Genomic DNA, 17,044 nt, shown 5'->3' on the forward strand with positions numbered 1-17,044 from the left:
GTCTGTGTGTGTGTGTGTGTGTGTGTGTGTGGTTCTGTCTTCCTGGCATCCCCTCCTGCATTTTTGCCATACAAGAAAGATTTCTACTAATTGCACGCACGCCACTTTGTCAGATCACTGATGGACTTATGAGAGTTTATATTATATAATAATAATAATAATAATATATAAAAATATTGCTAAGAGCCACATGGGAGCCGTTCCTGTATGAATCTGTATGCAGAGAAGCCCCTCTTCTCTCCTCTACAGAGCCCTGAAGTCCCTTTTTAAGTAGTCTTAATGCATATGCTCTTTCATAAACTGTGCGATCTTCAAGATAGCTAAAACCTCCAGAAGCTTTGCGGAAATGGCAACAGACACTGATCATTAAGGGGCCAAGTAGGGAGCAGCTCTGCAAGCATCCCCCCCTGAAAACATTCCTGTGCTCCTTAACTAATGCACTAACACCTCCTAAACACTCCCAGATATCAAGTATGTCACGGTAATTCCTTTTCAGTGGTGCGTACATCTTCCACACTTCCATTTTCTCTAATCTGGCTGAAAAGCCTACATGTCACAGTGGGCTACGGCTGCTGGAGGGGCGGCTGTTGAACTGGGGTTTGCTCTGATCTGGTGCTTAAAATCTGCTGATGCTGGAAACAAGGCTCAACAACATCGCCTCACACTGGTTCAATCAGGCAGCTGGTGCTCAGAACAGCATTACTCCACGCTGTACATACACCAGAACAGTTGCATTATGTTTAGAGATAAGAGTGTGTGGGGGGATACGTTAACATCGTATTTAATCATTCTACATTCAAGTCGTATATGGTATCCCGAACATCTCATATCCACGTGCAGAGTGTCGAAACTATTTAACGAACACGTCCAAAGACAAAACAAAAGGTGTGCCGTGCAACGAATGACAACGGTTGTCATTAGTATTAATGTATTTCCTGAATCAAATAAAATGCTAAGTGCACTGCCTTAATTGTTACTCTGCAGTTCATTAAGCACATCGTGGAATGAGCATTAGATCATGGCCTATTAAGCCGGTACTTGATTGGCAAGTGGTGAATTTGCATTCGCATTTCTGCTGAATTAGAAAAAGCACACACCTTCAAAACCTGTGTCCTCGCTTTGGTTTAAAGTTAATGTAATTTCCTACGGAGCTACAGCCTCATGGCGGCCGTGGCAGTCTAGACAAGAGGTGATTATGTCTAGTTAAGCTTTACATGGTGGGCACTCTTGAATTTTCCACTTGCAGGAAGCATAGACAATGGTCAGAATGTACAGAATATAATTTGTCATTTAATTAAAGTCGCTAAGAATCATTGATGGTGGTTAAAATGTAAAAATGTCCTGGTTAACTCCAGAAAGTCTTTTCTGTGGGGGTTACACTGGGGGGGTTCATGGTCCGACGCAGATGCTTGGTGTGAAAATAGATAAGTGGATACCTGTGAGCACACAGTTTGTTTGAAGATCAATGTGAACGCTAATGCTGTGGTCATCTGAACTGAGAAAAGGTCTTTCAGCCTGGCTTTCCCTCCAGGAAGGTAGATGTGTAGAGATTATCACCTGTGGACCTGGTCAGGATTGTTGCTTTTCAGCATTATTATTCTCCCGGGCCACTTTGTTTTCATTTGTGTCCAAATATACAAGAGGGATCTATTACTGCTTTTCTTTTTAAATGTCCAACTACCCCTTTTTTCTTTACTCCATTCGCCAGTATTCCTGACCTCACTCAGTTGTCTTACTGAAAGGGACCTCAGGTGGTGCTGTTGTCCTGACAACCAATACGGGGAGATTCACAGCCAGAGGCTGGATAATCTGAGAGAGAGAGAGAGAGAGAGAGAGAGAGAGAGAGAGAGAGAGAGAGAGAGAGAGAGAGAGAGAGAGAGAGAGAGAGAGAGAGAGAGAGAGAGAGAGAGAGGATGGGGGGGGGTTGCAGACTCTGAACAGAAGCCTGCCTCTCACCATCGCAGTTGCTGGCTGTGCCATCCCTTTACGCAGAGAGCATTACGCATCAGTGGACTATAGAGCGAGGACCGCGACTCCGCACGTTTTCGTCCCAAAAGTGTTCAAGGGAACCCGTAGCACCCATTCCCTCCGCACTGCTTTGGACCTAAGGGCATCCCGCGTTTTCCCGAGAAGTCTGGACAACTACTACGCTTCCTTCCCCTCTTTTCTTCACCCTTGGATCTATAGCTCCCGAAAAGCGCGCTCCTGTGCTTTAAGATGCAAATCGGACGCAAATCGTGTTGGAGGCAATTGCAGGCTTCCCTTTTCAGACTGCTGTGTCTTATCCCCACAGGATTCCCCGTCCGGAGTGTGGATATGCAGCGGGCCACCGACAACATTACCATCCGCCAGGGCGACACAGCGATCATAAGGTAAGAGTCGTCTTCCAACTTTCCTCTCCTCCTCCTCGTCTCCCTCCGGATCGCACAGCAGCATCCTCCCCGCGAGGAGCAGGCAGCTGCGTGCTGCCACACATCGCAGTAACAAAAAGGGTGCATTTTATGGACTGCGTTCATTTGTTGAGGAAGATATTTTTGTATTCCCCTGACGATGTTCTTTTCCCTGCGGCAAACTTATATTTTCCGCAAGACTACAGAGAAGTAAACGGGGGACGTGCTCGGATGAGAGTTGACTTGCTCGGGTTTAAAACTTTTATCTCACAAACCAGTCCTGAGTTCCCCATATTTTAAATATGACATCATATCCCGTCCTGTAGCGATGAGTTTACATCGGTGATTTCATATCCTTATATATTCCTATTCCTCTATGGAATTAAGTACGCTTTATTTTCGCGGTGGCATGATTTACATGATTGGAGCGGAGAGTTTAAACGTTTCGCTGACATGACGCACAGAGCACCGGAGCTGCGGTCACCCATGCAGGCTCCCCTTTCTCTGTACTTAACTCATAAACAGCTTGATAAAGCGAATGCGTCACGGTGGTTTTTTTCTGGAGATTCTGTGTGTGAGGGGATCGATGGCAGAGACGGGGATTCTAGACACAGATGAGGGGGTTGGATGCGAGCAGACAGAGAACTGTGCAGCCCTTGTTTCACCCCGGGATGTTTGGGGAAGATGAGTTACAGCCTGTAGGGGACGAGCAGTTGAAGTGCCATCGGTGTCAGGAATTTAACTCTGTTCCAGCCCCGTGAGATATAAAGCCCCACTCTCCACATCCAGTTACGTGGAGTCCGTTTTTTTTGTGTATGCCCATAATAGCCTCGCATTCTATTTAATCGCCTCCGAGACAATGCAAGCTGTCAACTCTCTGGCATTGTGATGCTGCTGGGCAGATGTCATGCCACCACGTGATATGAACCATGTGTTTGTGGCAGGCTGTATAAATGCGAGGGGATTTAGATTTGGTTGTTTTTTGTCAACAAGGCGCTTTGCTTCACGCCATGCCCCCCCCACACACACACCCCCCCCTCCTCCTCATCACACACACACACACACCCTAGTCTCCAATGGGATGCACTGTAGGTAAGTCCAGTGGTATAATAAGAACACACATTGACCCCCCCCCCCCTCCCCCCTCTCCTCCTCTGTCCTCTCCCCACTTCCGTGCATTATTTACAGTAGCATATACCACCCAGGTCTGCCTAATGAGTGTGAGAATATAGAATGCAATTATGGGATGGACCTTTAACACAGACTGTCGAAAAAACACAAGCATCATCACGTGTCCTAAGCTTGCTTATATAGCTGCACACACACACACACACACACACACACACACAGTAGGGAGGAATAAATCCCTTTAATGGATTGCAACCAGGTGCCATCCATTCAGGTACCCGCAGATCAAATTAGTCAATTGACTCAGTTACTGTTGAACTCGCGAGGGGTCACAGCTATTTGTTTCACTTTTCCAAAATCCAATTGGCAGCGTCTTTGCTATATTCAGCCGTTTTATCACCAGTCAGCCCGTCGCCTTCAGAGGTGGTGGCAGACTTTGCACTCAGCCGGAGCCAAATCAGATTCCCCTTTTCCAAGAAAACACTTGCATCCTAAGTCGCGTATTTCACCATTATCTCTGATAAACACACCTTGAATAATTATCTGTGGTTATCACTCAGGAGGCGGCATTGTTAATTAGATGTTTATAATGTTTCCTGTTGGCATTATTGATCAGTTTTATTTATTGTCAGTCGCGCGACGATAAACTGCACCTCAGACCCCTGTGGCTCCATTGAAGAACACAACCATTTTTCAAACCCAGTTTCCACCTGACAAATTGGAAACAGGGCGGGGGGGGGCAAGGAAAAACAAAACACAAGGGCCAAAATGGGAGAACTTTGAGCAGGGGTGGGAGGCCGTCGGCGAGTAATTTGTCAAGCTACACAGTGTATCTGATCCCATAAGCAGAGTTTTGTGAAAGGCTGAGGGGATATCGGTGACCTGGGGGCGTAATAAGGCCCGTGCTCCTTTTTAGTGGAGGCTGTGGCTGCAGTCATGACATTCATGGCACAACGGGTGAGATGCATGAGTAGAGAAACAGCATGTGGCCAAACAACCACTGTGACAGAACACACAGCAGCAGGCCCCGCTGGTGAAATGAGAAAGTAAATTTATATATTTTTACCAGCGGTCTAGAACTGTCTAATGCATAAGCAAGTCTTTTCTCGTTATACTTGCAGATTTGCAGCACTCGTGTCGCTCACTATGAAAGTCTATGTCAAATGTATATATTTAAGCATAATGGATTGATTTAGGTCACGACAATTGTAATGTATTGCTTTCTATCTTCCGTGCTACAGGAGCATGATGCATGTATGCATGTGTAAATACTCTATACATTTGGCTGAACACTTTTTTTTCTAATATCTGCTCACAATTTGTTGTGACAGGCTCGCGAACAGTAGCCGACTTTCCTCAGCATGTTGTGACACAACGCTTTGTTCACAGAATCTCATTTACTCCACAGAATCCGTCCAACGTGAACGTAGACTAAATATATTGACAGATATCTCCGGCGACTGTCGGTGAGGGAAGAGCATTGAATCTAAATTGATTTTCACCAGCTCGCCTTCTGTCTTCACAAGACTGAAACGCAGTGGTAGCATGTTCTCCTTCAAATCGGCGTTAGATGTAAAGATTTAGCTCCACTTAACCTTTGAACACCTTCGCTTGAGACGGTTTTCAAGGGGTTAATCGGAAAGAGATTATTCTTTTGGACTGGCTTAGATGAACGTTTTCCCTCCAGCACTTGTAACGTGGACTGGTTTAGAGCTCATCTGACGTACGGTAGGCTGTGGGATTAAACTCGACAACCAAATCAGTGGTACGGTTTTGTAATATGGTTTCTTTGAATCTTCAGTGGGTCTTGTGTGACTGTCATGGCTCAGAAGTCACCAGGACGCCGCATCCTAAATTCTCTACCGTTTAATGATCTGGTGGCTGTGTTCAGTTTAGAGACTATCAGGTTCTCATATTTGTCCCCAAGCTGTCTTGTCCCTCTAAAGCGGGACTTTTATTTTTTTTGGAACATTTGTATCTTCTTGAAGAAACATTTGCCCCTGGAAAGCGTTAACATGAGCCCCGGCATATTAAATCTAGGCCCGTGTCCCAGCCGTCGTGTTTCAGACCAATACGATTTAGGTCACTGAAAAACACCCCACATTTTCAAACCTTCTTCCATGTTTTTTTAAATTGAAAATCAAACTCTCCTCATCTTCAAGTCACAACATGAATCTGAGCAGGAGAACAAGAAAAGTTTCTCCGCGTTTCTTCAAGCCATTTCTGAGTCACAATAGTTTCTTTTTTAATTGTTTTTTCTTTTCTTTTTTAGTCGCTCACTATGCAGTCGCCTTAAGGGGTACGGTTGCAATGTCAGGCGAAGTCCTGATAATTGACAATTGCTTATTAAAGCATTAATGACACAGTCTCTGTGATTGCGCTCCTCTGGGTCAGTTATCTGCACTTTGACGATGCACTCTGCCGGGCTTGTTACTTTCAGAGGAAGATGATTCTGCACTTGCGCATTGCCCCAGAGGATCTTCATCAAAAAGTACCACAGAACTCTGCCTTTAATTTGAGTCAGCCAGATGTTATGTGTGTGAAATCTGCTAGAGGCTCAGACACCACATAAGACATGATGTAAGTCTAATTCAAGTTCCGACATAATTCACAAAGCCTCAGAATCCAGTTATTTCCATTTGCATTATTAAAATCTCAACTATTGAACTCTGATGGCTGATGCGTCTCTGAGTGATGCAGTGTGCCTCAGCCATATTCCAAAGAACTGCACTTATTCAACATGGAAACAAAAACAGTTCTCATATATACCCAGTACACCTGGTATTAGTCTTACAGCTCATTGAAAGCATCCTCTATCTGGAGGTTGTAGTAAAAATGTTGTTTATGTAATACAGAATCTCTGAACTATTACAAAAAATACAGTCATCCAATGTCTCTGTTTTTTATATAGAAATACATTTAGTATATAGTACATGGCCTTTTAAATGCAATATTATTGTTAGAGAGCCCTATCCACCCCAAACAGGTTCCTGCTATCAGGGTCGAAATTTGGATCGGCTGTTAAACACCCCAAAATATGTAATGCCATATATTTAACTTAATACAGAAATACAACATGGGAGATGTGGTTGGATGAGGTATGAGAAAAGTTTTTTTTAAATTTTATTTATTTACAAAAACAGTTTGTGTGTACAGTACATTACATCACAGTCATTTAGCAGATGCTTTTATCCAGAGCGACTTACAATTCAATATATATCTATACACCGTAGGCACGGCTACGGGAGCAATTTGGGGTTAAGGGTCTTGCTCAAGGACACGTTGACATGTGACTAGCAGAGCCAGAGCCGGGGATCGAACCTACTGCCCTGCTCTCCACTTAGCCACGGTCACCCAAAGTACACACAGTACAACAGTAAAAGTACAACAGTAAAAGTGACAGCTGGAGCTACCTGCTGGTGCAGTAACACACTATTGTGATCCTCAATGAGTGTTTGTACATGACTTGTGTTAATGAAGTACAGTAGATATCACTGCTCTGGAAATTCAGACCGTTGGGTCTGTGTGAATACATGCACCCGTACGTGTGTGTAGGGTCACCACCGCTCCACAAAACTGACCTGTAATCAACATTTCTTGCTGTCACATTCAGTTATGATGGAGTCGCAGTGCATCTTCATTTTCACAGACAGGACAACGTTTTGGTAAGGTGATACTGTGAGCAATGTAGTCCAGGCTGTATTCCAAGTGGAGGGAGAAAAAAACAGATCAATTTCTGGATTTCCGGGCAGAGGGCAAGAGTGCAACATAATTTGGGATGTCCGGACCCCCAGGGAGCCTCTATATTTCTCTCTACAGCTCATCATAACGGAGTGCTACCTTTTTTTTTTTTTACCGTTTCGAGCCTCCCTAGGCATTTCTCAGTCGCTCTATCTCTCCATCGCTCTATATCCTCTTTTTTTTTTTTTTGGCTAGCATTGAATTGTCCAGCTGCACTGTCTTAACCTGAATCACAGAGCGAACATGAAGTCAGACGAGGGGAAAAGGGAGGGGGGGGAGGGGGGGGAAGGAGCTTATTTACGAGGATGATAAAAGGGAAAAATTGTAAAAGGGAAGAATGATGGCTGAAGAGCTCTCACCAAGAGAGAGAGAGAGAGAGAAACAGAGAGAAGAGTATGATGGGTGGAATTAGAGTGGGAGGGAGGGGGAGGGCAGGGACACAGTATTAGTACAATCAGCACAATAATCCCTTCTGTTCCAGCCGGGGCCGGCGTAGGATTTTCAAATCAATTTCAGTTTCACTCATGATGCTACAGTGGGAGAGCTGAGTGGCTGCCAGTTGGGTCATTATCATCTTGTCCCCATTTTGGCGTGGGACAGAGCAGAGGTGAGGGGGAAACGCTTCGGGGACATAGTTTTGGTTGATATTTTGCCAATCCTGCAAAGTTTTGTGGGTTTTTTTTGGAACGGCTCTGAGTAATCACAAGTTCCAGAGGCTTTCATCTTGGTCAGTAGGATCTGAATAATGGCCCTGCAGAGTCAGTGTGAAGTCTTTTGACCATAGCAGATGAACAGAGTTCTGACGCTCTCATCTGAAGCGCACGGTCCAATCGAGTTCAGTGGGCTTTCCGGGCCTCTTTCAAAGGCTCCCAACCAGATGTGCTTTCAGCATGTAGTTTGATGTTTACGGGTTTGTCCTCAAAGAACACACCAGGACACTTGGAGCTCTTCATTATGTGTTTTCAATGCGTCGTTGTGAATAACTCAACCAAGGAGTCCAGACCTTAAAATGTTTTTTTTTTCAATTCAACGCAGTGCTTCTCCCTAAAAGCAATTCCACTCCATTTCATCCTTTACCTCGGCTTTTGTTCGGGCAGGCCAGACTGTCCCTAAGTGCATATTTAAACTACTCAGCAATTTCTCACATACCTATAGGCGATGGCAGTAAAAGTGGAGTGGACGAGTATTCTTATTGCTCCCAGACCTCAAAATGTCAAGAGTGTTACAGAGCTGCAGTAGCAACACATTCTCACTTCCAACTAGTCAAATACCTACGCCCGGTCAATGGACCCTAAGCTTGATACTATGACACTCTAAGTACCCCTTTACGTTAGTTTTGGACATGGCGGTGTTAGACAACAAAACCTCTTAGTTAGGTTTAGTAAAAGAGCTTCATTGACTTTAACTTGACTGAGAAACGACTCAGATGACAAATGTCAACGTTTAGTTTTGCGCGGGACGCGAACAGCGGTCCCCTGGACAAAAGTCCTGTGTTTGTTTAACGCATCTACCTCCACTCCCACGATTTCTCTCTCTCTGTAACACATCAGTGGCTCTGACCGTCTAATAGCGACAATGGTGGGTTTATGTCGGAATTAGTCGAAAGCACGGTGAGTCTTTATAAAACACTGAGGGGCGCTGACCAACTGCCGTCATTTGACGAATTGAGAGTGAAAGTCGAGAGTTGGCAGTAGATGTAGTATAAAAATGTTCCAAAAAGCATGTTTCAAGTAATTTATATCCAAACCATAATGTGCTGTGTGGTATACAGCAGCACCTTGTACACATCTTTCCCACTGCACCGTTTGATCACATCTTGTGTTCAGCCAGGGTTTGTCATTGGAATGGAGCTGCCATCTTTCAGCGTTTTAGCGTCATTACTTGTGTGCCATTATGATTAATTACAAAATCAGTACAGCTGCTTGAAAAGCACGGGCGCCTTACTTAGACTTCCATTAACCGACCAGTTTGCAGCAATTTTAGCTGTTATCTAAAACGGAAGAGTACAAAGCAGGAATTTTAATTACATTTTGAAAAATGTCACAAGCACACACCTTTGCCCTCCCAGAGATGAAATGGGACAAATTATCAGAGTGAAGGAACCCGGGTTGAGCTCACTTCAGCTAGAACTGTGTCAGTTAGTTGGGATGAATTCAAATTAAAGCCGAATGTGGGCTTTAGCCGGGATGACTCCCGTCGCTGCAGCTGTAAATCCACATGGCTTTAAAGCAGATTACAGGCCTGCAGTAAGTATAGCCCTGGACGAGCACACTCATTGTTTACCTCCCATCTCTTCCAAGATCAGCAGAAATCTGCTTTGCTGACCAACTGACACATACTGCACAAGATGGCGTCACACTGTGGTGATAGATGTGCGGTTTCAGAGAAGAGGCGATGTTCATCGCCGGATGAAGGTGCTCACTTTGGCAAACCTGCAGCAAAATCATATACCGTGACTGTTTATGTACACGTCTCAATTACTGTGCTTGAGAGGTTACGACGTCGAACACACGATGGTCAGCAGTTTTTGGCTGCGTTGCTTACAAAGCAGTTACTCACAAGTGCCACGTCAGCTCAGGCCGTCTGCAGTTTTATTTGTTATTCTCATGATGTAATGGTTATTTCTAAATGAATCGAGCTTGCTACTTTCTTAGGTTGTTGCGCCTTCTCCGAATTGAGTTATTTGTGCTTCTTAAGCCAAAAGAGGACACAACACTAACCATTGATACCTGTGTGTGTGTGTGTGTGTGTGTGTGTGTGTGTGTGTATGTCATTTATATTCGAGTCAATTAAATTCATAATTATTTCTTAATTTTTTTAGGTGAAAATGTAGTCTGTGACTTAAAACGTATGAATATCTCATTAGTTTGTCTTATAAAGTGTGTCAGTTTTACAGTAATACATATATAGTAATATGCATATATTTACTAGCATACATTAGGAATGTATAGAGAAATGTATTTTCATCAATATGCAAAAAGAAACCACCTAATAAACAACAAAGCTACAGGACTATAGTTTGGTCAAACCATGCAGGCGTAGTATCTGCTGGCTGTTGCATTGATAATCATTCACCTTCATGTATTAATTGCTCTGCATGGTCAGCTCTCAAATACAGATGCCAGTCTTTCGTGGTTGATTTGCACAACACGGTCATGATAGAAGCATTATATGCACCTAAACAAGTTGCTGCACCACAGCCGAGCTCAGTTGCTTATTGGCATTCATGATAGTAGCATATCAGGTCTTTATTAGCCACTGCGAAGCACTAATTAATGCCTTATTCTGCATGACTTTATTCTACAACTTCTAGGCCATTCCCTAATTTAAAGTTGCCTCCTCTTCACGTTCAGTTCAATCTATCATGGCCCAGAAATACAGTGCAGTTAACAGTTTCAGTCCTTGAGAAGCAATGGAGGTCTATCGAGTGGTGGTAGAAAAACGTCAGAGATTTTCACAAATATCCATTTAAAGGTTTTTTTTTTCAAGGGAATAGAACATGTGCACCTCAATAGACCTCATTATTTCTTCACGGTGTAACTCTTGCAGTAGTCGTGTGCTATAATGGAATTTCAAAGTGTGAAGAGGACGCAACTTTAGAATAGGAAACCTGTGCAGGTTAATACATGTCAAAGTACTGGTGAATTAGTTATCAGCAACACAACACTTCAGAATGGGGAACACATTTAGAAATAATCAAGTTATTTGGAGACTATTAAAACTTGTAGTCTTGTGTTTAATGCATAACAATAGACAATACTGCTATTGAGGGCGAATTACTATTCTAGTGGTGCGACCACCGTAGAGGTCCCATACTGTGCAAAGCATATTAGGATCATAATTATTGTACAACAACTCCCTTACTCAGGAGGTTGGGCGCTACGCCCCTCTGAGAAGGCACTGGGGGGTCGGGACGCAGTATCAGCTGTAACCACGTTATGAGAGCAGTGGTATTTATATGTTATGGTTCCATAACGTGGTGAGGGCTGCATTTGCTAAGTGGATTGCCAAATTTTAAATTCATTTTTTAAAGGTTTTTATCTACAGAATTCAACGCCACATTTAGTATAAAAGCAAACTTCTTTGATTCAGTTCATAGTATACTTTTTAAAGTTTTTAAAATGAGAGCTGAAATATTCTGATATTAGAAGATAAAATGAGTTTTTCTTAGGCTCATTAAAATTAATCCCATCAGTGCAAACTACGCTGGAGGCAAACAACAAACGAGGGAAAACAGCCAGGTTCTGGGGATGGCGGCAGCTTCTACTATCGAAAAACAAACAAACAAAAAAAACCAGTTTATTTATGTGTGGTTTGCTACATCGTTTAATGCATGCATCTTATGCAGGAAACATCTGTCCACTGCTTATGTTGATAGACCACTCTCTGAAGTTTTATATTCAAACATGGACATCATAGTCCTGAGATGGGTCTTAATTGAGAAGCATTCATCATCCAGCACCGTTGAGTTAAGTGGTTTTTTTAGCTGCATACTAATGCATTGGTACGTACCCGTGAAATGTGCACCTCTCGGGAAACTCTTTGATTTTGTTTCAAAGTGGCTTTCGTGGCAACATGTTTTATTCTGCATTATCCTACTGAGTTTTACTTTCCATTTCGAGAGAAAGCAGTATGAAAAGGCCAAAGTGCCAAAGGTGTAGGAGATTAATTAGAGTTTCTCTCTTGAGCATTTGGCATTTGAGAAAATGGGGATGACTCTGTGGCCTACTTGCTCTGCACTCTCCTCGGATTTGTGTAGCGTAAATGTGTCAGATGTAAAAAAAAAAAAAAAAAAAAAAAGTTCAACAGAAATACTTTTTATTTATTATTTAAACATCGTTATGTCATTAGGTTTAACTTTTCAGAATTAGCATTAACAGGCAGAAATAAATCAGCATTGCTTGTCTCATTTGTGACTAATTATTCCCATTCAACCCAATTTAATCCTCTACCCCATGGAACAACATTGTTTTCAATTACTGAAATATCACTCCTGTCTCTGCATGGTGTACGATTACCTCCAATTATCGCAGGTCCCCAGCGAGTAATCCAGCAATCGATTACTGCTAGCCCCGCAATCATAAACTTCCCTCTACCTTTATCTTTTTTTGTCAATTTACCATTAACCCTCAACAAAGCCTCCCGGTCAGCTGCCACCTCTGAGCTCGGTCTGACTCATACAGTACAGCGCAGGACTGACTACAGTAATTCATTATTATCCGATGTTCAGCACTTAGACCACATTAGCTAAAGCGCTGCGGTGCGCTCGCATTTCAAAGGCTGTTTGTGTATAAAGGCTGTCTCATCACCTGCGGACAATGGGTGGCATTTGCCAGCGTCTGTCTGCCAGCACATCAGGGAAAAGAGTAGAAAGCAAAGAAATCCTTCAGCATGAAGTGGTGGTTGGTAACATACTGTATGTGTTCTCATGCCTTTTGCTGAATAAATGGAGGGAAGTATGCTTTTTGCAAACGTGTGCTAAAATGGAATCTAGTGTAAAATGACTGCTTTGTTGCATTACAACTCAGTAGTTTTTACTTTAGTCAGCTCGTGTAAATGTGAAAACGCACTAGAGTGTTCTTGGGTCATTTAACACCATGTTAGGATGCCCCTGACGGTAAGAGGGAAATGTGGCTTGGACTGGACCCACTATTTAGTCAGTATGAAGGGTTGAAATATTCAAGCTTCACAGCTTTCATAAATTCACACCGAATCCGATCCAACCCCCACCACTCGTCTCCACCGTTTGATATTTAAAATATAAAGATATTATTGCATGCATATATTACCATAAACTGACATCACAGACATCTTTGTGTATTAAAAGATTAAAGGCCCGAGTATATGTGACATTTTGAGAGTTGGCTGGATAATCTCAGTTATGCTGATAAAACCCCAGTTTCCTCCAAAAGGTGCAGTAAACTCGTTTATGACTGAGATTCATTGCTAAGTGAGTGCCGCCATGTATTTTCAAAGTAATTTTGTATTGTTAAAGTCCATGCGTTTCCCATCCTTTAAATTGTTTATGAGTGTCATTAGTGACTCAATATGACTCGGCCCAAAGGACACTCGGAGCTTTCAAACCCACGTTCTGACCCGCGTTGTCTGTTTCACGGGCAAAATAAGCACCCATACACCTGAAAAGTTCATTCAAGTTTAGTTAAGTTTTAAATTTTCTTAATTGCTATAGCCCCTAAAATGCAGGAGTTTGCAAAGATTTGCATTTTATTGCTTTGTCTCACTCTGCCGGAGGAAGCGACGCAATGTGGTATGCCTGAAGTAAACATTGTATCCAAAGACGAGGCACAGGTGGCCAAGTACAAATACACAGTCCCTTGGAGAGATGGCAGTAACAGCATTCTTTGTGTCTTCAAACAGAAAGGAAACAAAGGCAGGAAACCACTCAGCATATTTAACCGCTGCTTGGTTCAGAGTCTTTGCTCAAAAAACAATGTGTTTTATTTCTTGGGGGCATTTTCATTTCATTTTTGTATCGCTGCAAACGAGGCTGCCAAAAAGAAATCATAAACAGAAAACAGTGGCGTGGTGTGTAATGTGATATGTTTGGCATGTTCAACAATGTGAATGTTGAGTGTTTACGCTTGCATTTGATTGTATCATTGTAGTTTCTATACACACCTGCAGTACACGTTTAGATGCGGGTCCAATTTCTCATGTGTGTGTGTGTGTGTGTTTCCCACTAACACATGTGAGAAGGGTACAGTAACGGGGTTAAACGGATTAGAAACCTCCATGGTTATCCAATCAGCCGTGGCAGAATACACTAAAAAAGTGTTGGCAGACTCTTCATTGACCGCACTACAGACCGCAATCATCTTTTCTCCCATATTGTATTATCAAAGTGGAGGCCTAGTGTGACCATTCCACTCCATTTCCATTTTTTTAGACTTGACTTAATCAATATTGACATACCACAATTATATGATAATTTCTAAAATCTGCAGACCTGAGGAACTGGCCTGCTCTGACGTGTGTGTGTGTGTGTGTGTGTGTGTGTGTGTGGAGTTGGTGAGAGATGTGTCTGCTATGCCTCAGTGAACTCAGTCTGACTCACTTTTAGAGCATTGATTTTCTTTTTTTATCCTGCATCTTCACAAAGCATTTTCAATTGGGATTTTTTTCCATTTATTTTTTCAGTGTGAGGCAGATTTTGCAACCCTCGTCTAATTTAGCACACTAACCCTCTGATATGCTTGAAAACACACCCGTGCATACCCCTTTTAAAGACTCCCGTGATCCTTAACATACATTCCTTTGAAGAAACACCAGAGGCTACGGACGAGATGGTTTCACATGATTTTGACTTCAAAACTGTAGTTACTTATTCCACGAACCAAACCAAACCTCATGTGTAGATGTGTAGCGGGGGAATCACTTCCTGTCCTGTAACGGTCTTCTCAAACATTTGGTAGAGCCCATTTTCAGCTGTGACATCTTGTTGAATAGTGTAGTTTTTTTACCAAAACCTGATTGAATCATCTTGATTGCAGCTATCTTTTAGGCCAAAAGTAAAGAAAAATAATTATAACCATTTATTTAGGTGGGAAGTTAATAGCCAAATAATGACTGCTAGTGTTTTTTTTCTGGGGAGATTTTCAGAACAAGAACATGTTTTATAAAGTTTGATTTTTAGATGACTGACTGAACACAATAATGTGCATGAATACCCCCATTAAGTGTGATTATAATAATACATCAAGCTCTACTGATTGGTACAAATGTTAATAAATGGTGGGTAACAGTTTTTTTTAACAAAACTCAATATTACCAATAATTGCAGTCATTTAGTTTTCAGTATTCTTTTAGACGTTTTAGACATTTTCACATGGAGATACAGGCAGTAAACTGTAAACCCAGGATATTGGCACAATAACAGCTGTGGATATTGCTCATTTACTCTATTTAGTGGGCGTTCTGCCTGAACGGTGCATACAAATGTTTAGTCTTTCATATTTTTATATATATAATATATATATATATATATATATTATTTATTAAATTGTTTTCTCTCCTAAAGGAATTTAGAAATCCAAATGGTGGGGCTTTTACGGCTTACCTTTCAATCTCAACTCTACCGTTTATGTAATACAAACTGAAATAGTTCACAATAAAACACAAATTCTTCTTTAACAACATATTTCTTCTATTGTCAAAAAGCTTTTTTATAGCACTAAAAAGGATTTTGATTCTGCAGAAACCAAAGAATCTCTCTCTGTCACTCTATGATATAAGTAGTGGGGCTTTTCCAAGTCTTAGACGTAAATGCTCCCTATTTTTATTCTGATTGAGACTGAAGCCTTCACTCACGAAAGACTTCTGTCAAAGCGACGCCACAGGAAGGGTATGCTGTTCACTGACTGTACACAGTGGAAGGAGTGGGCTCCTAACTGCGCCTGTCATAGACGTGCATATTATAATAGTACTGCATGCAACTCTCGTTCATTTTGCCCATTTGAGATTTAGGTGAGGGCATTCAGAGCTTTGACTTCTCCATAATTATTGTAGAGGTTATCATTGGGGGCATGAAGACATTGTGCAAAGAGTTCAGCAGTATAGAATGGCTGCTGTCAGGGAAGTAAAGGAAGGGCTCTTCATCCTTTCATCCCTCAATGCAAATTGTGCTTTTGGGCACAAAGGTGCCAGTCTTAGTGGATTAGCCTTAAAGTGGAAGCATACATTTTATGCTCACTATTGGTGATAAACAGGAACATTTCTGAGCCAATAAGACTCAAAATCCGCAATCTTAGTTCGTGCAGCCGAGTGACAGAATTTATGAAAATATGCAGACTATATGCAGAGCTCCCTCACAGCGCCTTCTTGGTGGATTTGCTGCTGAGGTCTCTTTTGTGAACTGCTATTAGCTGTCCAGCAGCTACACGTGTCATGTTTGTACGAGAACGTCCTTAGCTTGGCTGTCTGATAGTCAACGCTTTCAGACTGGCCCTGCGGTTCCCCGCTGTGCTCTCAGCTTGATGCACGTCCCACTTCTACTCTCACTCTGTTCGTAATTCGTCTCGCCCCTGCTGCTGTTTCTCTTCTCTCAATTCATTTCGATGTCTCAGTTCAAAAACCGGAGCTGTCTTTAAAACCTTAAATCTGGTATGGACTCGCAAAAGGCACCGTGAAAAACCTGGTCTCCTCAGAAAATAGCTTTTTGATACACCTGAACATTTCTCAGCGCGTTTGGTCAGTAGTTTCACCAATTCTGCTTCTATTTACAGTCCTTTTGCTTCTCATTTCCTCAAATAGTGTATGTCTTTTGGACACAAACTGAGCTGCCTCTCTCTAGGAGTGTACAGAGGGCCAATCTATGGACACATGCACCAGCTGCGTCTTTTCTTTCTGAGCGTGCAAAGTTCTTAACCCAGAGTAGCCTCTCTTTGCTCTCTTTGTCCTTAGACTTACAGTAGCAGTCATAGCCCATTGCACGCTATCTGTATCATTTCATAGACACATTCCGCAGAGACTGTGAGGAAACCGTCAGTAGAGTGGGGCTTTCCAGAATTATGTCACACAGCGGCATTACAAAGACAGACTTTGACTGATGAAAAGTTGAAGAGGCAGCCCAGAAGGTCCCGGAGTTCCTGCAGCTATCTCCCGAGAAACATTCTGTCATGCATTTATGATAAGCTACCTCTAATGGAAAGTTTAGAGACTCTGACACTGAAGAAACCCCTCTGAAAAGGCTTGAGAATAATGGAGACATCACACTGGCTACCCTCGGGACATGTGGTCAATCTACCCACAACCCCCCTCTGTTCTCC

At 42.5% G+C, this 17,044-nt stretch overlaps 1 protein-coding gene across 1 annotated transcript in view; it reads left to right on the plus strand.

Moving 5' to 3' along the window:
- Nucleotides 1-2,217: 2,217 nt before the first annotated feature.
- Nucleotides 2,218-17,044, plus strand: part of lsamp (limbic system associated membrane protein) — a gene marked incomplete at both ends in the record, with an annotated part of 174,089 nt that continues 159,262 nt past the window's right edge. Inside the window, one exon of the mRNA XM_079165820.1 lies at nucleotides 2,218-2,372. Within this exon, the coding sequence (XP_079021946.1) occupies nucleotides 2,218-2,372 (155 nt within the window). The remainder of the gene's footprint in view (nucleotides 2,373-17,044) is intronic.

The sequence above is a fragment of the Pholis gunnellus genome, assembly GCF_910591455.1.
Source record: "Pholis gunnellus genome assembly, chromosome: 9".
Taxonomy (NCBI): Eukaryota; Metazoa; Chordata; class Actinopteri; order Perciformes; family Pholidae; genus Pholis; species Pholis gunnellus.